This window comes from Heterodontus francisci, chromosome 31, assembly GCF_036365525.1.
Source record: "Heterodontus francisci isolate sHetFra1 chromosome 31, sHetFra1.hap1, whole genome shotgun sequence".
In the NCBI taxonomy this organism is placed as follows: domain Eukaryota; kingdom Metazoa; phylum Chordata; class Chondrichthyes; order Heterodontiformes; family Heterodontidae; genus Heterodontus; species Heterodontus francisci.
This window is the reverse complement of record NC_090401.1, coordinates 61,032,844-61,056,491: the sequence shown is the minus strand read 5'-3', so window position 1 is coordinate 61,056,491 and position 23,648 is coordinate 61,032,844. Positions and strand designations below refer to the sequence as shown.

The 23,648-nt window shown below is 42.2% G+C and overlaps 1 protein-coding gene and 1 long non-coding RNA gene across 2 annotated transcripts; one reads left to right on the top strand and one right to left on the bottom strand.

The window, feature by feature from the left end:
* The first annotated feature begins 612 nt into the window (after positions 1–612).
* LOC137347327 (uncharacterized) lies at positions 613–12,950 on the top strand. The gene is made up of 4 exons (XR_010968932.1): positions 613–648; positions 5,246–5,321; positions 9,140–9,288; positions 11,109–12,950. It is a non-coding gene; the product is annotated as an uncharacterized lncRNA (long non-coding RNA).
* On the bottom strand, positions 1,155–17,912 carry LOC137347322 (interferon gamma receptor 1-like). Its single transcript, XM_068011755.1, has 7 exons — positions 17,411–17,912; positions 16,465–16,591; positions 10,930–11,108; positions 8,708–8,877; positions 8,451–8,601; positions 7,497–7,618; positions 1,155–6,191 (listed from the first exon to the last, which is right to left on the bottom strand). Exons 1-7 carry the CDS (start codon positions 17,451–17,453, stop codon positions 5,079–5,081), a joined length of 1,905 nt encoding a protein of 634 aa, XP_067867856.1. The 5' UTR covers positions 17,454–17,912; the 3' UTR covers positions 1,155–5,078.
* Between the last annotated feature and the right edge of the window lie 5,736 nt (positions 17,913–23,648).

Genomic DNA, 23,648 nt, shown 5'->3' with positions numbered 1-23,648 from the left:
AACCTAAAGGAATGAAAATACTGTGAATATCTGATTTCAATAAAATAAAATTAATAACCTTATATAGATTTTTTGACTGAAATGTCCATGTGATATTTTTCTTTAAAATATCATTCTTAAAAAGAGGACTTATACCCACAACTCATGATTTATTAATTTCTCAGCAGTTTCATTCTATATTCATTTAATTTTATTTCGGGTCCTGATCTGGGACTATATCGTTAGGTCAAAATCCTTAAGCACCCTCCCTAATAGCAATTGTAGGAGTGCCTACATCACATGGATTACAGCAGTTCAGGAAGGTGACTCACCACTACATTCTCAAGAGCAATTAGGCACTGCCAATAAACAGTGAAGCTTAAATCCCATGAATGAATAAAAACAGGTTTCTCCTGTTTTTTCTTTATTTCTCTCACCTGCCTAGAAACCTAGGTTGAAACATTAAACAGTAACTTAACTAAACTAACTACGTTTACCATTAGAGGAAGGGCTGGCAGCAAACATATTTTCCTGATTCATTTACCAACATGTCACTTTCAAACTGAACTTTGATACAATCCAATAAAACACTTTACTATATAATCATTGAAGACAAACTGCTCTAAATTTAGACTACAGCTCTTTCAATGGCCACGCAATGCCATCCAGGTAATAAATATTTTGTGATAACTCCAATTGGCATGGTAATAATGACTGTAAACACTTTATCAGATGAGTGGCTAATCTTTCTTGTTCTTTTTCCATACATGAAGCAAGCGTTCTGTCAGAAATTATGCCTTTTGGAGCTTATAAGACAGCACTATGGGAAAAGAAATGATTTCAACAACAGAACCCGAGTTTAGAATCAGGCACATTTATGTGTCATTCAGATGAAATGTCACGGATTAGACACATTAACTCTGTTTTTCTCTCCACAGATGCTGCCTGACCTGCTGAGTATTTCCAGCATTTTCTGTTTTTATTACATTAATGGGGTCATCAGTTTAAGTGTTCAAAGGAGAAGACATTTTCTGGAGGGTTTCCAGAATAATCATCTTTATTCAGACATTTGATAGTTTCTGAAAACCTCTGTCATAAAGTGATATTCGTCTATTTCAGAGTTTGCTAAATTCAGAGTATGATACTAAATAAACAAGGTACAATATTCAAGTCCAACATTCTGACAGCATTAACTTTATTTATAGATAAGGTGACAAACAGATACATTTTGATTTTTAAGCTGATGGTAAATTAGGATATGCGAATATCAGAACAGGCATTTTTGGGAGACATTTAAAAGACTGATAGCGTTAGAAGCTGAGCGACAATACTAAATATGGTTTCCCACAACTCCATAGAATTAAGGTTCTTCTACATTGTATGCTGTGCTGTATGATTCTATGATTTATTATTGATGCTGTAGAACATTTTGCTTAAATAGGATCTTTGTTGCAACAACTTGCGTGTTCGCATTACCTGAAGTCTCATCAATAAAAATGGGTGGTACAGGCATGTTGGAACAAATGGTGTCCTCCTCTGCTGTAATTTCTATTACTTTGTGAGGGTGCAGCTGAATAACTGAGTAAATGAATGGGAAGGAAAATCAGGCAAATCTACTGCCACATGTTTTGCACCCACCAACCTTGAACTTTACCCTTCATTTTTTGGTATGTACAATTCTAAAACATGAAAAATTATAACAATCATAATTATATTAAATCACATGTTTCTACCCAATCTTCCTAGTCTTTATGGTTTACTGCCATGCAGGGTGGGGCATTTACATAATGAACCATTGAGGGAACTCATTATTCCCTGTGTTTACCTACTATTGTCATAACACCTTTCATTTGGATTGGTGGTGGCAATTATACCTTGGGTCATGGGTGACATTCCCAAGCAATCTGTCTCCCGAAGCCCAGCCAATTCAGTTCCATTTGTGTCCATATATTTCTTATTGTCTGCTTTGTTCTGTTCAGATCTTGTGGGGGTACAGCTTTGGAAAGGACTATTAGCAATTGTCTCATTGATGAATAAATCTTAAATCAGAACATCAACGTCTACAAACATTAGCAATGTGAGATAGTTACAAATGTATGTGAACGTGGATTTAAAGTTACTTTTTACTCCCAAAGCTGCATGACAAAGATCTTGGGATACCCCTGCCCTAAGTTTTTAAATGACCTACGATAAGTTTTGATTTGATCATTTGTAAGCCATACTTCTCTAAAATTGACCAGTCTCATTTGTTCTGTCCATTCATGAAAGGGAGATGTTTGTGTCAGCAGAATTCAGCCTGGCTGAATATAAAAATGCACGAGTGAAGCATTGTGATACAATAGCAAGTCTTCATAGACCTCACAAGTAAAACGTCAATCTAACAGACATGCTTACAGGAACAATACTAATGTGTGCATAAAATACCATTAAAAAATTAAATCTTAAGCAGTTAAGATAGAGATTTTATAAGTGAATTTAATGTACATTTATACAACATATTTCACAAATTCAATAACTGAGGTAGAAATTAATGTAAAAATTTCCAAAACCCAAAGGCAGCTCAGATAGTTTTGTTCCAATAACTTTGTGCAATCACTTTCTCCTTTAATATGGAAATAAACAAGTTTTACGTTGAATTATTAGTAAAACTCAGGCCTCAATATTGACTCACTGCGGGGTTGGTGCACAGGGATGTGCCAGGCAAATGATAGGGTTACATACTGAGCTCCAGAGTCCCATTTACATATACAGACTCTGGCCAATCCTGGAAGAATCTCCCTGTCCAGTAGGAATTGGCTGTAAGAAGGTGGTCGGTGGGCAGCCATGGGAACTATCCCCAGCCTGAGGTAATTTGATCTGAGTGCTCTGAGTGAGGTATCCTCATTAGGGGTGTCGAGGGAGGGGGGTAAAGAGGACCCCACCTGTGTGGGGTGTCTTTCTTTACTGTCTGAAATTTAAAATTGGAGTTGACATAATTGGAACAGGAATGCAGTTGGTAATTTCTAAATCCAACCCACCTGCCTGGTTTCCATCGGGGGCTGTAGGGAGGTGGGGGGGAGGGGATTAAAATCAGATTCTCATTGGAGATGGGCTGGGAAGCAGGAAGGGTGGTAAAATGGTGGTGAAAGGCGTAGGGAGGAAAGCTCAATGTGTTCTCACCACCAGGGGATATTCCCAGTGACAGGAACGGCAGCAGCTCTGTCACCCGCCACCCAAAGACGAGAGGCCAATTAAACCAATTAATTGGCTTACTGACGTCCATTTTACCACCCCACAGGCATTTTACCAGCACCAGGATGACCCCCCCCCCCCACCACCCCTCCGCATAAGAAGCCGCCATCTGCATTGAGGCAGCCTCTCAGCAGCTTCCCAAAGGGGGTGGGGGGGGGGCCTTCTTTTCCGGAGACTCCATGGCCCAAGGATGGGACCCCTGAAGGCAATGGCCGCTCTGTGGCCTTGATGCCACTGCTGGAGGGTTCATCTCTCTGATCGCTGGGACCTGCCTGCCTGGCAGCAGCACATCCATAAACCTTCTTACTGGCCCTTCGAGTGGAGCCATCCTCTCTTTCCCTTTGCAGTCTCAGCAGCAGCCACCTCTATCAGCGGCACTGCTGAGTCTAAAGAGCTGTTGACCCAGGCAGGCCACTGTCCTCAATTGGATGGCAGCCCCAACGGCAGGCTCTTAATTGGCTGCGGCTGGTAAAATTATTGCTGCGGTCTCACCATCTGCCCACGTGGGCATGGAACACACATTTGGTCCTGACGGTGGGACTCCTTGCGTGCCGGTAAGATCCCAACCTCAGTCTCTTTATCTACAGTAATTTCATCAGATCATATGCACTTATTCCACACATGGGGGGGAATTTTATGGGCCGGCCTGAGACAGGTTCAGAGCCAAGGTGTGGGGGGATGGATCAAAGAATTGCACAATTGCACTGGGGATAAGAAGGGAGGGGGGGTGGATGCTGTCTCACCAGAATTTTGTCAGGGCGGATAGGCCGACAGCCTTCTCACCCAAAGACCAATTGAGGCCCTTTGGCCTATTACCAGCCGCTTAAGGCCTCTTCCTGCTGCCGCTGGGATTCAACGAACAGTGGGGCGGGGGGGCCCTCCTCCATGGGCAATCTGTGACACATGGAAGGCTCCCGCTAGGAGAAAATCCACTAAGGTTAATCCCCCTACCCCTGCATTAAATGCCCAACTTCACCCCCCGCAGTGGGGCCCGCTGGTCTGGCCTTGGTGGCTCACCTCACTTACGTTAGGTCTGGGCCTCAATGCTGGGCTTGGATCCAGTGCCTCTGCAGTACTGACATTGGCCACCACCCCCAATGGCGCTGCTGATACTGCTGAGCTGCTGGCCTTCTGATTGGCTGGCAGCTCTTGGGGCGGAATCCCCAGCTTTAAAGGGATGGGGATTTGGCGCTGGATACTTAAGACAGCCGGGCGGACCAATGGGAGTGCACAAGGCTCTGGGTAGCCTACCGTCCCACCAGGAGAGGTGAGCACTGCAGACGTAGGAGAACGAGAGAGTGCCTCAAAAAGGAGGTGCGCTCTGAAGATTTTAGGAAGTTTAAGAATAACAAGTGCCCACAGTTCCCAGGCTGTTATATTGGATGGGGCACCCCTCCACAGAGTGGCCTGTGGCTGCAGCTGTAGCCCACTGATCCCCACAGTGCTGAGGGATGGGGGGAAGCAGAAATTAAATGAGGCATCCCAGGCACTCCCCACCCCCGCCTGCTGCCAGGAGGTGCCTCCATCCATCCGATGGGCTTCAGCCTCATTGGGAAAATTCTGGACGGCATGTGAAGAGTGCACTTTAATGGGTCTAATTGACTACCTGCTACAGGTGAGCGGGTAGTTGTCATCCCCCGGAAGCAACTTCATTGAAAACAGTCCCGAGGTGGGAATATGCCGACAGGCCAGCAATGCGGCCGGTAGTGCAAAATTGCCAGTGGCTGGGCTTCCAACCCGCTGCCTTCATTGAATGAAAATTCAGCCCCAAGATTCCACAGCTGAAACATTAACTCTGTTTCTCTCTCCACTGACACTGCCAGACCTGCTGAGTATTTTCTCAAGATAAGCACTCCCTCTTTGTGTGCCTATTCATCCATGTGGACTTCTATTTCCCAGTCTTCAAGAAGTTTACAACCTTCTGTTTTAATATTTGTTTGCAAGGTTTGTAAAAATGACGCATCTGTGTGTTGCCCTTCCCTCATTGATGAATGGAAAGTTAACAGCTGTCCTTTGTATCCATCTTCCCATCCAGTTTTCACACGTGGCAGTTCAGTCAGTTTATCATCCTTCAACAATGGACAAGCCTTTCCTGCTTGGCTGCCTTTGAGGTCAGTTTGCAAAACTTCTGTTAAGGATAATTTTATTGGTTGATCATTCATTCTTTCAGGTTGCAAACATGAAACATCTACTTTGTCCTTTAACAATGATAAAAATGATTGGTTGTCCATTTGTTGTCCATATTGGAGCAATGACAAGTCAATTTGGTTTTCATCTTTCAATGAAAGCAACAATGGCATTTCTATTGGCTGGTTCTCCTTCCATTTAGTTTGATATGTTTGTTGGTTGTCATTAAGCAATGATAGAAATGGTGGCAACTGTGTCGGCTTTCCCTCTTTAAACTTTAATTCCAGCATCTCCAATTCTAGACCATTTTGCAACATTAGTTCCCCATTATTATAAAGGAGGTCTACATTCATTGTTTGTAATGCATTTAAAGGCACTTTCTGTGTACTGAATAATCTTGCATCTGTGTTTAACTTGGTTGAATTCTGAGAAGTCATATTTAGAATTGTAGCATAATTTTGAGACAGTGCCTGTGAACTGTTTTGACTTGAACATGTGCTGTTTGACACACGATTGGTGGCCTGGGGGCAATATGGTGAAGAACATCTATTATCAGTTGGATTGGAGGAAGAATTACTTTGAATTTCACAATCAATGGCACTTGGAAGGTTTGTCTGTAATATTCTGGTATGGCATTGTGGTGCATAGGAATCGAGCTGTGTTACCAAGGTGAGCTCCTTTGTTTTCATAATTTCCTCTTTTTCATTGGAATCACACTTTAAAAGATCTATATCATCCATACGAATAACTTTCTCAAATTGAAAAGCATTCTTCTTATAATTGGTGACAAGCTGTAATGTTGGTGAAGATTGTTTCAACAAGGATTTCTTGTGCGAAAGGATCTGGTCCAAATTCTGTAATTAAGACATGTATACAAATTAAGTCATTGTTAATTTTGTGATATGGGTATCTCTTGACAGTTTAGTAAAATTTAGTTCAGTGGGAAAATATTTTTAAGGCAATCATTATGCTGAAAAATGTTCCCACAAGAAGTTATTTCTTGTAGAGAACAATGTTTTCTCCTAGATCTATATTTTCCTCTGCTGGAAATTTGCTGTAACAATTCTTGGAGCTTGTAAGGAGCTGCTCAGTTGTCACATATCTGCCTTCATTTCAGTAGCATCCTCAATGGTTTAAATACTGACTTGGAGTAATAGTAAAATCAATACCAAGCACGTAACTCTGCACAATACAGCTTACCGATGAGGCACGAATATTTTGTGGTTTTATTCTTCAAACCTTCATGGCAACAGGTTATATTGAAAAGCACACCCCTTTAAGATTACCAAATACTAATAATTAGCTGTTAAGATATTCAACAGCTGCTAGACTGTGAAAAAAAAATTGTTGGTGAATATTTTGTGTGGCTGCCAGAATTCAGTCATCTACTGCTCAGAGGAATGGAACTAAATCAAACCTTGAACCATAGCTAGTGTGCTTATCCTGTATCAAATAAATTGAAATCATTAAGCCCCTTCCTGTTTCCATATCGAGGGAAAAAAATTGGTGAGCTCCTGACTTATAGAATGAGGGTTGTCTAATTCCAAAGATATAACTTTCTAAAAAAATGCAAGGCTGACCATCAGCTCCTTTAATTATAAAAATTATAAAGAATTATGAACTTGATCCGGCATATAATTCAGTTTATACCTGACCTTGCACAGAATGCAAAACATTAGCGAAACAACTGCTCCTAGTAGTGTGCAGGGAAACACTTCTTTCAAATATTATTAATATAGGAGATTGAGGGGGGATCTGATAGGGATGTTTAAGATGTTAAAAGGATTCGATAGGGTAGTTGATGGGTGGAATTCAGAAACAGGGGGACATAATCTTAACATTGAATCCAGACCGTTCAAGAGCAAAATCAGGAAGTACTTTTTCCACACAAAGTGCGGGAGAAGTTTGAAACTCTCTTCCCAAAAGATTGTGAACATAAAGACATTTGGAGCTTTCAAGACTGGGATTGGTAGGTATCAGTATTGAGGAATATGGAGCAAAGTCCAGTAAATGACATTTAGATATCAGCCATGATCTAATTGAATGGCGGAGCAGGGCTGAGGAGTTGATTGGCCTCCTCCTGTTCCTCATTACTAAGTAACCTATTTTAGGATTACAAAAGCACTGTTCAGCTATGGATAAATATAAACTGAACATACCAAAGATTGTGGTAGTGTTCTGCGGTGCTTTATGTAACTGTATGCCACACGGCTAAATATTCCAATGATTATTGCTCCAGAGAATACAAACGCCATTAATAGAACGATGGTCAATGTTCTTTCTACAAAAGTAAAGCAAAAGAAATTAATTTCTGTAACACAATAAACTATTTCTGGATTTCAACATGCACACTCATCCAATCACAACTCCTTGCTCCTTCAGTGTTGGATGATTAATTCTTGCAGCTCTGGGCACAGACTTGTAATTGAACTATTAGATATAGTGTATAATTTTACATGGCAGGGCTCTGGAGTTGCTGCATTTTTATTAATGCAATGTATTTGGCTCCTCTACCACACTTTTTAAATCACTCTTAATTTTCACCATCTTTTTTTAGGTTTCCCAAGCTGAGTATCATTCCTTGGTGAAATTAGTAATCAGGCAAAGTTATGTACAAACCTCTGTCGATACTGCTTTTGCTCTAGTAACTGGGAGGATCACAAGATTGGCTCACAATCACTTGACCCATCCCTATCTCCACTCTACTTCTTTGAAATGTTTAACAACTATCCTAATGGTCGTGCAGAATCCAAAAATATAGGGGAAATTGCAGCTATCACTATATCCTGCCACTCTTGTCATTATCAGTTCACTGCAGAAATTAGTAGGTGGGCAATTAACAGCGAGCAGATTGCTGGCACACTTGGAACTAAACCCCTTCCCGCAATTTCCGATTTGAACTGCAGACAGCTGAGATGCCCCTCCTAAAGCAAGTGGGGAACTCAAGCCAGTAACAGCCTGAGTGCATTTTAGCTGGACCCTGAGTGTGGTGGCCCCTGAAGCAGGTTTGCAGACAGAAGAAGCCCTCCAAGGTATGTGTAAGACTCCCATTTGTGGGGCCAAGAGGAGTCGAAGTGTATCTCACACATGATCCTATTTGCAAGCATTCTCACCTTGTGAAGTTTGGATGCAGAAATGGGCTGGTTGACTCTTTTTTGAGAAGATTTCCTTTCTAAAGCTAAGTTGCACGTTTGCACAGTAGTTAGCGTTGGGCTCCAAAGATTCAATTTTGAAATATCCACTTTTATTTAATGCATGATATACCTGAAAAATAAAAATAGGACGTCTTATTCTTCAAACACACAGATTATCAACATGAGCTCTACTGACAATACTGCATAAGTTTAACTAAAATAGCAGCATACTTTACCATTTTATTTGTTAGTGATTGGTTAAGTTGCACTTCATATTCAATAACAGCAAAAATGTCTTCTATAGAACGTTGCACTCCCTTTTTGGGTGGTACTTGTGGCAGATGGACCAAAATAGTAATGGATCTGACACCTGCTGTGTACTCCACTGCAGGGGCTCCAATTATAGCTGAAAGAGACAGACAACCTTATATCAGAACAGAAATATTTAATATGCACAGGACAATGGACCTCCAAAAATGGAAAGGTCAAATATGTGGGTGTGATTATTGATCATTCACTGAAAGGTTCCAGTCAATAAGAAACTGTTACCAATAAACTAATCAAATGCTAGGATGCATCCTTGCATATAAATCATTAATGAGGACACATTTGGAAAACTGCAGAGCTGGGCAACTTATTTCTGAAAAGGCATTATTGTTTGATTCCAGAGACGAACAGCAAATACAACTCCAGGATTTAAGGCTTCATAAAAGGAATAGAAGCTTAGAGAATTGAACTTTTTCTACATTGGAAGGAGGAAAACTGAGCTGGAAATTAATCCAAGTATTTAAAATGAGAGGCACAAACTGATAAGCAGGTGAGTTAACTTCCACTATGAACACAAGAGGATGTAGGTCTAAGGCATTAGCGAGGGTGCAGAAAATATTCATGAGAATGGTTCCAGGGATGAGGAACTTCAATTATGTGGATAGGTTGGAGAAGCTGGGGCTGTTCACCTGGGAGAAGAGAAGGCTGAGAGGAGAAGGATGGAAGTGTTCAAAATCATGAGGGGTCTGAACAGAGTAGAAAGGGAGAAACTGTACCCATTAGTAGAAGGATCCAGAACCAGAGGACACTGATTTAAGGTGATTGGCAAAAGAAGCAACAGTGACATGAGGAAAAACTTTTTTACGCAGTGAGTGGTTAGGATCTGGAATGCACTGCCTGAGAGTGTGGTGGAGGCAGGTTCAGTGAGTGTTTAGGATCTGGAATGCATGGCCTGAGAGTGTGGTGGAGGCAGATTCAATCGAGGTCTTCAAAAGAGAATGGGATAATTATCTGAAAAGAAAAATGATGCAGGACTACGGGGAAAAGGCAGGAGAATGAGACTCGATGAGTTGCTTTTGTAGAGATACAGCAGGCCGAATGGCCTCCTTACCATTCTATGGGCTGAATCTGTCGAGTGTGCTGCTGGCACCATTTTTAAAGGGCTTTCAGTCTTTACAATTAATTTTAATTTTTATTAAATAAAAGCTTTTGTAATAGAGGCCCTTCCCCAAACCCCCCAATGGCCAATTAATTGCCCGGAATAACAAAAACATGCTGTTTTCCCTACCTGACCTTTACCACCCAACCTTCAAACTTTTGCCCTTCAACCCCTTCCAACTATGCCCACATCCAATCAAGATTATTTACCCTGCTCCCCCACCCTTCCTGCCCTAAAAATCTTATTCCTTCCCCCTCCCCACCAGGTTCCCGTCTCGGAACTCGGTCTGGAGTTCCGAAGGCGTGTGAAGCAGTAACGGCAGCCATAGTATCATTGTGGGACGGCTGCCGCCTGCAGGTAAGTTTATTTACATATTATTAATGTTAATTTGCATATGCTGATGAAGGACCCGCTGCCAGGTGGTAAGGGGGCTGCACTGAGGTCCCCCCTCTGCCAGTAATATGCGGCGGGCCCTTATCAACGTCGCAGGTGGGACGTGGTAAAATTCAGCCCTATGATTCTATAAGTGAAAACAAGATGTTAGAAGAATTTTTACACCCAGAGTGGAGACATGTGGAAAGGATTGAATCTATGTTAATCAAGCTTTTTAAAGAAAAAAGAGTGGATAAAAACTTAGTTAGGAAAGGGATTGAATGCAATGATCAATTATTTTACAAAGCACATGTTTCTAAGGTTGTTGGAGCTGAGGAATACATTGCAATATGAGAGGTAGATTGCTAGGGTTCAATAATGGAAATGTGGGGTAGATCGATGATCTAAAAATTTGGTTGAATGTCTTTGGAGATCAAGGGGTGCGCAGGACTATCCTGCAGGACATTACATAGGTGGAGCAGAATTCACAATGAGGGTAAATGTGGAAGAAGCAGGTTGACGGCTAAAGAACATTTTCCAGTTCCATGCTTTTGTGTATTTCTTATGTTCTTATCCCAATTATTACCTCAGCACTGATTAAAGTAACGCTATTGAAGACTAGTCAAGCTACTCAACTGTACATAAGGAATGTATACTCACTTTTGTCTAATGGGCAGAATCGTTCCGATAAGGACCATGTTGAATTGACGTTTTTCGATATTGCCATCACTCTTGCATAGTACCAGTTATTCTCCTGCACAATCTCATTTGTTAAGTCACAATAGTTTGCAGTGATATGATGGCATTCAAGCTTATTTTTCCATATTTTTTCTCCATAGCTGCAAAAGGAATGGAGTATGTTGGGAAACAAATACACAGCCTACTTCTCTGAATTCCAAATTGCTTAATTCTATAAAAGACATCATTCTGTATGACACCTGCGACAGGGAGCTCACTTAATTAGCAAGTATGAAATTCCTAGATACTGTCATGTAGACCCCTACCTTCCAAGAATGAGGCATATTAATTTTGTCATATGAGCATTGATTTTAAACTGTTGTTGGAGTGAAGAAATGACTTGTTTGAAGATCACCAGACACAGGGCTGGAAGGACATTTGCATACTAAGGGACACTGCATGTGGAGACAAAGGACTATTCCCTGCTCCAATTAACCCAAATGGATTTTGATCACCAGACATTGAACGAGCAAGGAAGTGCATTCCAGGGCCTGCAAAGGTAATACAATCCACAAACCTCGCAGAAGAGACTGTTCCAAATAAGGAGCTAGTCACATGACTAACCTGCTGGGCAACCTGGGGTTTTTTGAATTATGCCACACAGAAAGGACCAGAAGTCAGTTTGCAACTGAAGCTGGAACAAAGAAGCCCCTCTCCTATGCGGTCTCTCTCTCACTGTCTCCCAAGCTACTGGACCCACGGAAGACACATAAACACCAAGAGAGAAAAGACTGCGACATCAAAACAAGTTAAAGTGTGAACCGGGCCCCAAAGAACAGCAAGACCTATCGGCAACCAAAGACTCCATACTGAACTCAAAGGACCGTAAATAGAAACCTATCTATTGCCTCAAACTTTTCCCCTTTATTCTTTCTACTTTTTCTGTCTCCATCTGCGTGTGTATTTATTGTGTATGCATGCTAACCTGGTCGTGTTGCATATTCATAGTCGTTAACCGGAATAGAGTTTAAGGTTAATAAACTTCTACCTTTCTTGTTTCAATCTAAGAAAATCTGTCTGAATTAATTTCTTTGCCTTACAATTGGAAAGTGGTGAACAAGGATTCACTAAGGGGGAGCTAAAACACAGTGTTTTTTAAAAATTAAACCCTGTTACGGTTAAACCAGGCAAAAGCTGAGAGGGAACCCCTAGACCCCACTCACCTGGTCGTAACAATACCTAAATCACCTTTATATACCGTACAGAGAGGATAGTGAATTATTTTATATTTCCATGTTCCAATTAATCTTTGAAATGGCAGATACAATTTATTGTGGTCCCTTATATTTTTCAGCACTAATCCTGGATTACAAAAAAGGATTTTTTTTTTTGTCTTTAATCTTGTCCAAATTCCTTTCTTCACCACCTCTGCTGAATGATGGTCATTCTTCTAGACACTGCTGCATTAGTCATTATTCATTTGTGTGAGCCTCGATGAATGCTGGCTGACTATGAGATTATGGAGAGCATCCCCACAAGTACACAAATCCAATCACCACCCAACATTTGCACGGGATTCCAGGGTCACAGGATAGCAATCATAAGCTGGTTGATTTCCCCTACCTTCACCCAGTGGCATGGAGTCCAATTCTAATAGCCCTACAATTGCCTCTCTTAACTCAACAATGAGCAGATGTTAAACCTGGATTTTTCCCAGTCTGTATCAGTCAGAGACTTTGGGCTGAATTTTGCCATTAGGATCAACTCCTGCTGCTGGGGCCGATAGTGGGAGCTGATCCCACTTTGGCAGGTGGCAGAACCCTGGGGTAACATTTTACCAGTAGTGGCCAATTAACAGGCAGTTGAGGATGGCAGCCCGCACACACCTGCAACCCCCCCCCCCTCACCCCCAGCTGCCACCCAATCAGAGGGCTGCCAGCTCCGCAGCCTCAGCAGCGCCATTGCTTGCGGTGGCACCTGCTGAAGATGCAGCATGAGGGAGAGGGTGCCTCAATGCCAAGGCGCTCTTGAAGACATGCAAATTTTTCTGAGGAAGCCAGGGCCAGGCAGGCAGACGCTGGTGATTGGGATGGGGTGGGGAGGGGGGTGGTGGTTGGAGGGTGGGTGTGGTAGGGACAGAGGTTATTCCAGCAGCAGCAACTTTAAACTGGGGGCAGCCATTGCCTCCAGGGAGCCCCTCCATGAGCCATACAGCGCCCATCAAAGAGGGTTCCCCCCACCCTGGAACCCTCTGGGAGGCTGCCAGGATTTACCTGGCGGTCTCCCAACCCTGGCAAAATGCCTGTGGGGGGCTGTAAGTGGCCCTTAAGTAGCTTAACTGATTGTTTGCTGGGTGGCCGTGCGCTGAATTTCCCACTGCTAGCAATATGCCATTTTGGCGGGAAAATGACAGCTCCTCTCCAAACACCTTCCACTGCCATATTGCCAGCCCTCCAACCTCCCAGTTTATCTCCAAAAGGCTGAGAAAATTCAGCCCTTTACCCGTGAATTAAACCTTACCCATCCAGCCGGAACTTGGTGGCTTCGGGTCAGGCTCCTGTTTCACAGCTGCTCAATTCTGCCTTCCACTTAAGTCAACACAGCCCAAACCTACCCCACTACCTACCCCACTACTCCTACCCCACTCCTGTCAGGCCAGTTGGGTTAAAATCGACTATTTTATTTCTGAGCCAACTGAGATTATATATGTTGTAAATGATGTCAAACAAACGATTTAAGATGGAGAAAGCCAGTCATTTCCTGCTGGGATTTTATGACCGGAGGATGAGTGAGGAATTTACAGCTACCCGCCAATCCAAAGACAAAACAACCACTCTCTAATTAAGCATGAGATGCACCTAAGAGGAATTACCTTCTCTCTAACAACCGTTCCAAAAATATTTAAAGAATTTAGATCTTGTCATCTTAAAGGGATAAAACTTCACCTGAGCAGCAGAATAAATTATCACATGATATCACACAGCTGTACTGATAAAACAATGTGTCCTCCTCTTTACCATCTAGAACACGGGGGAACAGTCTCAGAAAAAGGGTCATAGAGTCATAGAGTTGTCGGCCATTTCGGACAGAGAAGAGGAGAAATTTCTTCACTCAGATGGTTGTGAACCTTTGGAATTCTCTGCCCAGAGCGCTGTGGATGCTCAGTTGTTGAGTATATTCAAGACAGAGGTCGATAGATTTTTGGACTCTAAAGGAATCAACGATTTTGGGGATAGTGCAGGAAGGTGGAGTTGAAGTAGATCAGCCATGATCTTGTTGAATAGCAGAGCAGTCTCGAAGGGCCAAATGGCCAACTGCAGCTATTATTACTTATGAGTAATGGCGTGGGAAATATGCTAAAAGTACAATAAATAAAGATAGCTGTCTATTGCCAGTGGTCCAATCACAGAATTCAGTGAATGAACCAAAAACTCAAGTAAAATAAAAGGAAGATACTGCAGATGTTGGAAATCTGAAATAAAAACAGTAAGTGCTGGAAATACTCAGCAAGTCTGGCAGCATCTGTGGAGACAGAAAGAGTTAATGATACAGGTTTGTGACCTTTCATCAGAAGCTTAATTTCTGTGGTTTATGATGCAAGAAATTTCCAAATGGTTTCTCAGTGGCTGCCAGTTAACCAATAGCACAAGCAATTCACTGGTAAAGGAACATGTTGGTCTTTCACAATAGATATTTGACATTTTCCTGTAAGCATATTTTCTGTTTAGAAAAATACCCAGTAGAATGTATTTTTAAAAAGCCAATTTAATATTTCAGTTAAAGAATACTTAAATGATAACAGTGGGGTATCTTAAACATTTATAAACACTTGGATCAATGGGACAGTAACTTTAAGGATAAGTTCCTGAGAAGCAGGTTACTCAAGAGTTGCTCGTTGACCTGCAGTTTCAGGGTTACTCTGAAGTTCTCCAAACTCCCAATTAGGTGGCAGTGCACAGATAAGCTACACTGGAATGATGCCAGGTTAGGGGGGAAAGCAAGGTCACAGTCCTGCCCCAAGTCTGGCGTCTAAATCTTCTTCTTCTTTCTTCTTTTCCTCCTTGTCTCGAGAGACAATGGGTAAGCGCCTGGAGGTGGTCAGTGGTTTGTGGAACAGGCCTGGAGTGGCTATAAAGGCCAATTCTAGAGTGACAGACACTTCCACAAGCACTGCTGATAAAATTGGTTGGCGGGGCTGTTACACAGTTGGCTCTCCCCTTGCGCTTCTGTCTTTTTTCCTGCCAACTGCTAAGTCTCTTGGACTCCCCACTCTTTAGCCCCGCCTTTATGGCTGCCCGCCAGCTCTGGCGATCACTGGCAACTGACCCCCATGATTTGTGGGCAATGTCACAGGACTTCATGTCGCGTTTGCAGATGTCTTTAAAGCGGAGACATGGACGGCCAGTGGGTCTGATACCAGTGATGAGCTCGCTGTACAAGGCGTCCTTGGGGATCCTGCCATCTTCCATGTGGCTCACATGGCCAAGCCATCTCAAGCACCGCTGGCTGAGTAGGGTCTATATGCTGGGGATGTTGGCCGCCTCGAGGACTTCTGTGTTGGAGATACGGTCCTGCCACCTGATGCCAAGGATTCTTTGGAGGCAGCGAAGATGGAATGAGTTGAGATGTCGCTCTTGGCTGACATACGTTGTCCAGGCCTCGCTGCTGTAGTGCAAGGTACTGAGGACACAGGCTTGAAAGACTCGGACTTTTGTGTTCCGTGTCAGTGCGCCATTTTCCCACACCCTCTTGGCCAGTCTGGACATAGCAGCGGACGCCTTTCCCATGCGCTTGTTGATCTCTGCATCGAGAGACAGCTTACTGGTGATAGTTGAGCCTAGCTAGGTGAACTCTTGAACCACTTCCAGAGCGTGGTCGCCGATACTGATGGATGGAGCATTTCTGACGTCCTGTCCCATGATGTTCGTTTTCTTGAGGCTGATGGTTAGGCCAAATTCATTGCAGGCAGCCACAATCCTGTCGATGAGACTCTGTAGACACTCTTCTGAGTGGGATGTTAATGCAGCATCATCAGCAAAGAGGAGTTCCCTGATGAGGACTTTCCGTACTTTGGTCTTCACTCTAAGACAGACAAGGTTGAACAATCTGTCATCTGATCTTGTGTGGAGGAAAATTCCTTCTTCTGAAGACTTAAACGCATGTGAGAGCAGCAGTGAGAAGATCCCAAACAGTGTAGGTGTGAGAACACAGCCCTGTTTCACGCCACTCAGGATAGGAAAGGGGTCTGATGAGGCACCGCTCTGCTGAATTGTGCCTTTCATATTGTCATGGAATGAGGTGATGATACGTAGTAGCTTTGGTGGACAATGAAATAGGGCAATGAAATACAGTAATTTACAATGATCAATGGCATTAGGAGATACCAATATACCTGTGAAATGTTAAATTATATTGTCTGGATTGATACAATAACCCTGTGTGACTATGTGCCCTGTCCAAATTTCCTATGTTTTTTTTTCGCTATTTATACTGTTAGGTGTTAGTATCAGAACTTACATGAGGTATTCAACATCATACACAATTTCCTGAGATCCTTCCTGAGTCCAGCGAAGGGTGTTATTGAAGTTCACAGAATCGAATTGCACCCCGGTTGGTTCAGGCAACTTCATCAATGCAAAGGACCCTAGAAAGGCAAAACCGTTTAAAGCGCAAGAACTTTTACCAATTCGGATCACTAAATATTCAACAGTTTCAGTTTCGTTCTCTTCTAAATCCAATATGGAATTTCAAGGAACAAACTCGTGTTTAAAAGTTGCGATCGCCCCAACTCTTCTGTATTGCAACTCGCCCGCACCGTCGACAACATGAATCCAATATAATTTACCCTCTTGGAAAATGTTTTGAGTATTTGTAGCGAGGAGAAGGCGGCTTTGGTTCCCACATGTCAGGGAATTGTCATTCCAGCCTCCTTGCTGCAGACCGGGAATTCCGAGAAACAGCCACGCTCACTCACTCATACACATAGGAAGCAATATTGAGATCTGGGAGAAAGATTTGTGCGCTCACAAAAAGGACATTTTGATAATGAAGAAGCTAACGTTTGCACATAAAATGGGAATGGGGAATTATATATCAAGTGTAATTTAATGAATTAGATTCTTCAATAATGTACTGCTTCCATAAATAGGTAACAGGCACTAACCACTCCTCTCTTATAGCCACACAACATAAAACTACTTCCCTTTCACATTGATCTTTACTTCAACCATAGGTTTAACTACATATCACACACGGCACGAACCTCAAAACTAGGGATGTTTGCTACTTACGTCACATAGATTTGCATCGAAAAACTCAAAAGTACATTCACCAAAATGTTTGCACTATTTAACGTGCAAAATATGTCAATGAACAAATTCGTTAAATAAATTGTCGCCTAAAATAAAGTTCCAATTAAAAAAGACTTGTTCCAAAATATGTTTCAAAAATGTAAAGTACTTACCAGTAAATGACAGGGTTAGTATTGGGATAAGCCACAGCCACATTTTGCACTCAAAACTCTCTCACTTAAGCAAACCAGAAGCTGAGTTGACTGTAAAACCGCCAGCCATTAAGTGGAAGATTATTTCCGCACAGCCTCCTGTTTGTGACTATAACCAGAGAACTCCATGGGTTCTCAGGATTTGCAAAGCTCTTCCCATGCTCACTTTTTCGTCTTGAAACAGTTCAAGTTGCTGCTCTCCCTCCAGCACTTCAAACCGATTCAATGGGTGACCCTGAAAATTCAGGCGATGCAAGTTTCAGGTTTCTCAAGAGGACGTTGTTGGCAGAACTCAGCGTTCTTTCACCCGAGTTGTATACTGGTCTTCTTACATTCATGTACTTATCTGAACACAAGTATATGACTGCCAAAGGGAAGGACGATGTGGAAAGGCAGGATCATAACTAGAATTATAGTTAAATACTTCCTTCTCTGTAACACGCCCTTTATTAGAAACGTGTAGCAGTTTCTATACCACCTTCCTCTACAACATTAATGCTACAAGTTTGTAAAACATTAATTTGACTCAGGAATTAAATCAGGAATTCAACTTTCAAGAACAATCACAAACATTGTAGTACATAGAATATACAACACAGAAACGGCCATTCGGCCCAACCAGTCCATGCTGGCGCTTTACACTACACTCAAGCCTTCTCCCATCCTTCCTTATCTAACTCTTAACAGCCTAAGTTTTTATTCCTTTCTACCTCACACTTATCTAGCCTTCCCTTAAATGCATCTATACTATACACCTTAACCACTCCCCCTGGTAGTGAATTCCACATTCTCACCACTCTCTGGGAGGTAAAGAAGTTTCTTCTGAATGATTTCTTGGTGACTATATTATATTGATGATCTTTAGTTTTGTATTTTCCCAGAAGTAGAAACATTCTGTGTCTACTCTAAGTTTTTCAGAATTTTAAAGAACTCTATTAGGTCACCCCTCAGTCTTCTCTTTTCAAGAGACCCAACCTGTTTAGCCTTGAATTGCAGCTCATAAGATTTAGGATGAATATTCCTTGAAAATTAGTGATATTTAATTCTTCTACTTTGTCATGCAGGCCCCCACCTGCCCAGAATGAGGCACACATTATTTCACCACATGAGCATTAAAAACTTGAAAATGTTGCTGGGAATAAAAGAGGGCCTATCACAAGGAATTGCCAGGCCCCTCACCGGAAAGATCTTTTTTGCATACTAGCAGACAGTGTTGGAAGAAAGGACCCAGTCCCTGCTTCTCCAATACACAGAAGACCTGTTCAGACCAGTTTAGTCACATGACTAACTGGCTGTTTCAATTTGAAATTGCCACAGAGTGTTTGAAACTCAGAAAGCTGCTTGCTCCTGGACTGAGAACACCTCTCTCCTGTCTGATCCCACCTCTTTCTCACGGGACCGAAGACCCATTGAAGACACATGAACCCCAAGACAGAAAAGTCTTCTACAGTGAACAAGGTTTAAGAAGAATACTGCGCCCCAACGAAAAGCAAGACTACCTACAATCAAGGACTCTACAGCGAGCTTGAAGCAGAGTAAAAACCCCTCTTCAGAGATTGCCTCGAACCTCTTCACTATTTTTCTTCTGCAATTTGCTGTCTCTATTTTGTTATAATCGTGTAGTTTTTTTTTTTCTGGGAAGAATGCAGTGTGCCTTTAAGGCTGGAAAGGGAGCTATACTGCTTTCAGGCAGCAAGCTGTAAAAACTGAGTCAAAGAATATATTCACATTGCACCGGGATATAGCCATTCGGAGACTGTGTGTCAAAGAGTGCATTCTCATTGCCTGGGATACAACCATTCAGGACCAGAGATCGAGAGATACATTGTTACAATTTAATTTTGAACTGGCTTATAGTGGAAACAGACTGTTCTAACTCAGAGAAACAGACGGACAGCTGTGTGTTAGCACCTGAAAGGAGTGGTCTCAGACCATTTAAACGGAAGGAAGAGAATTTAGTCTTTATTTATTGTTCTCTCTCAAAATTTTAAAATGTCAAGCCAAAACAGAGATCTCTGATAATGTAAACTGAAGGAAGGGAAGTTGGACTGTGACAATCTTTTATCCCTTAAAAATATTCTAAAGCCAAATTGATTCATCAAAAAGTGTTTGCAAGTTGTTAATTGTTGAAATTCATCGCTGGAGAAAGAAAGCAACAATTTCAACTTTTGGATTAGATTACGGACTGTTCTACTGTAGAAGAACTTTTTTTTCTCCTTCGGATGGCTGTAAGGACTTCAAGCAACCTTGGACTGTTCCACATCCAGCATTTCTATTTTAAATGTTGTTTATATCTTAGTAGTGTTTAAGAATTTAGTTTTTCTAATTAAACAGTTAATTTGTTGATTTAAAGATACCTGGTTTGGTTAGCCTCATTCGGGGATTAATAGATGGTACAATTTGGCTGGGTCTTTCTTTAATTTGGAAAGTTTAAAATGATATATTAGGCGCTCTGTGGAGGGACGGGATTGAATTAACAGTGCGTTTCTCCCACCACAATCAGAATGGTATATTTTGATTGGGGGCTTTGACTGGAGTGGTCGGTCGTAACAATTTGCATGTGCATATCGCGTTGCATACTAGCGTGGGGCACAATGTGTATTCGTAGGCGTTAACTGAATTAGAGTTTAAGTTCAATAAAATTTCACTTTTCTTCTTTTAACCTAAGAAAACCTGCTTATGCTCATTTCTTTGTTCAGCACTTTCCAATTATAAGGCAAAGTTTCAGCAAGGGGGAGCTCAAAACACAGTGTGTTTAAATTAAACCCTGTTACAATAAGACCACATGAAGGCTAAAAAGGGCCCCTAGACACCTTTCACACCTGGTAGTAACAACTTGTCAACTAAATGAGGTGTCATGCTCGGCCCCTAGCTGCCAAGAATGAGGCACATTAATTTTGTCATGAACGTTGATTTGAAACTGTTACTGGAGTGAAGAAAGGAGAGAGAGAGAGAGAGAAATACAGCACTGAAACAGGCCCTTCGACCCACTGAGTCTGTGCTGACCAGCAACGACCCATTTATACTAATCCTACATTAATCCCATATTCCCTACTACATCCCCACCATTGTCCTACCACTACCTACACTAGGGGCAATTTACAATGGCCAATTTACCTATCAACCTGCAAGTCTTTGGCTGTGGGAGGAAACCAGAGCACCTGACAGAAACCCATGAGGTCACAGGGAGAACTTGCAAACTCCACACAGGCAGTACCCAGAACCAAACTCAGGTCACTGGAGCTGTGAGGCTGCAGTGCTAACCATTGCACCACTGTGCCACCCATAAAGGACTTGTTGAACAGATCAGCCGTGGCTGGAAAATACATTTGCATATTAACAGACAGTGTTTGGAAGGACAAAGCAGCCATTCCCTGACACATTCAACCCACAATGGACTTTTGATCACCAGATGTTGAAGGTGGAGGAGCTCGCATTCCAGGTTGACTGCTAAGATGGCCGAATACACAAACGGACATGGTCAAACCAGATAGTCACATGACTAACCCACTGGGAAACCTGAGTTTTTTGAATTTGTTCAAACAGTTTAGGCAGAAAGCTGTTTGCTTCTGGACTGAGAAGATCTCTCTCCCGTTTGCTTCCATCTTTTTCTCACAAGCCTCTGAATCCACTGAAGACACAAGAACCCCAAGAGAGAAAAGTCTCCTACAGCAAACAGGGTTTAAGAAGCATACTGGGCCACAATGAAAAGCAAGATCTACCTACAATCAAGGACTCTAGAGTGAGCTTGAAGAACCATAACTACAACTCTTCGGATATTGTCTCAAACTTTTCCACTTAATGTCTTCTGCTCTGTTCTGTCTCTATCTGCATGTGTGTATCACGTATGCATGTTAGCGTGGGCACGTCGTGTATCCGTAGGTATCAACCGAATTAGAGCTTTAAGTTTAAGTTTAATAAATTTCTACTCTTCTTCTTTAAGCCTAAGAAAGCCTGTTTGTGCTAGTTTCTTTGCCTTATAATTGGAAAGCGGTGAACAAGGATTCACCGAGGGGAAGCTAAAAACACAATGTGTTTAAAATTAAACTCTGTTACAGTAAGATCAGGTAAAGGCTGAAAGGGAACCCTAGACCTCTTTCTCACCTGGTTGTAACAGAAATTTGGGTGCTAGCATCTGGAATTGACCCACAGACAAATGAGAGAAGGACTCTAGAGTGAGCTCGAAGAACAGTAACAACAACTCTCAAATATTGTCTCAACCTTTTCCACTTTATTTCTTCTGCTCTATTCTGTCTCTATCTGCATGTATTTACCGTGTTACGACCAGGTGATAAAGAGGTCTAGGGTTCCCTTTCAGCCTTCACCTGCTCTTACTGTAACAGGGTTTTATTTTTTTACACACATGTTCTTAGCTCCCCCTTGGTGAAGTCTTGTTCCCCGCTTTCCAATTATAAGGCAAAGAAATTAGCACAAACAGGCTTTCTTAGTTTTAAAGAAGAAAGGTGAAATTTTATTAAACTTAAACTCTAATATAGTTGACGCCTATGGATACACATCGTGCCCATGCTCGCATGCATACGCGATACACGCATGCAAATAGAGACAGAAAAGAGCAGAAAAAATATTAAAGTGGAAAGGTTGGAGGCAATATCTGAAGAGTTGTTGTTACGGTTCTTTGAGCTCACTGTATAGTCCTTGATTGTAGGTGGATCTTGCTTTTCGTTGGGGCACAGTATTCTTCTTAAACTTTGTTCACTGTAGGAGACTTTTCTCTCTTGGGGTTTCATGTGTCTTCAGTCGGTTTTTGGAGTTCCGTGAGAAAGAGATGGGAACAGACAGGAGAGGCTGTGGCGAGCCAGCCAGGAGGTCTTTTCAATCCAGGAGCAAAGAGCTTTCTGCAGGCTCTCCAATTTAAAACTCTCAGTTCAAACTCTGCAACTGCCAGTTGGTCATGTGACTAACTGGTCTGACCATGTCTGTTTATGAATTGAACGTACAACATAGGTAGGACTAGGAAAGAGGTTCTGCTGATGGACAATGAGCAGCTTGGGGCTAAATTAAAAAACAGAACCTCAAAGGTAATAATCTCCGGATTACTGAGCCACGTGCAAATTGGCGTAGGGTAAATAAGATTAGAGAGGTAAACGTGGGGCTTAAAGATTGGTGTTCCAATTCATGGGGCACTGGCACCAGTACTGGGGAAGGAGAGCCGTTCCGTTGGGACGCGTTTCATTTGAACCATGCTGGGACCAGTGTCCTGGCAAATCGTATAACTAGGGTTGTAGATAGGACTTTAAACTAATTAATGATGGGGGAGGGTTCAATTGAAGGGAAATTTAAAAAAATCAAAAAGAAACGAGAGAGGAGAGGTGCAGGGTAGTGAAAAGGCGAACAGTAATCAAAGTGTGACAGGAACGGGCAGAAAATATAAGCAGAAGAGTGCAGCAGAAATTAGAAGCAAAATGAGTAATAATGGTAAAAAGTCAAAGCTTAAGGCTCTTTATCTGAATGCACGCAGTATTTGTAACAAGATAGATGAGCTGACGGCACAAATAGAAATAAATGAGTATGACTTGATAGCTATTACAGAGATGTGGTTGCAGGGTGACCAAGACAGGGAACTCAATATTCAAGGGTATCCGACGTTCTGGAAAAATAGGCCAAAAGGAAAAACAGGTGGGGTAGCTTTGTTAATAAAGGAAGCTATCAGTGCGGTGGTGAGTAGTGATATAGGTGCAATGGATCGTGGGTGGAAATAAGGAATAGCAAGGGGAAGAAGTCATGGGTGGGAGTCGTCTATAGGCCCCCAAAGAGTTGTCTCACTGTAGGACAACGTGTAAATCGGGAAATAATAGAGGCATGTAAGAAGGGCGCTACAACTGTCATAGGTGATTTTAATCTGCATATTGACTGGACAAATCAGATCGGCAGAGGTAACATGGAAGACAAATTTGTAGAGTGCATCAGGGAATGTTATTTAGAGCAATACGTTGCAGAACCTACCAGGGAACAGGCTATTTTAGATCTAGTAATGTGTAATGAGGTAGGATTAATAAGAGATAATGTAGTTAAGGATCCTCTAGGGCGTAGCAATCATAACATGGTAGAATTTCAAATTCAGTTTGAGGGCGAGCGACTCGGGTCTCAAACCAGTGTCCTCAACTTAAACAAGGGCAATTACAGAGATATGAAGAAAGAGTTGTCTAAAATGGGCTGGGAAAATAGTCAGTGGATGAAC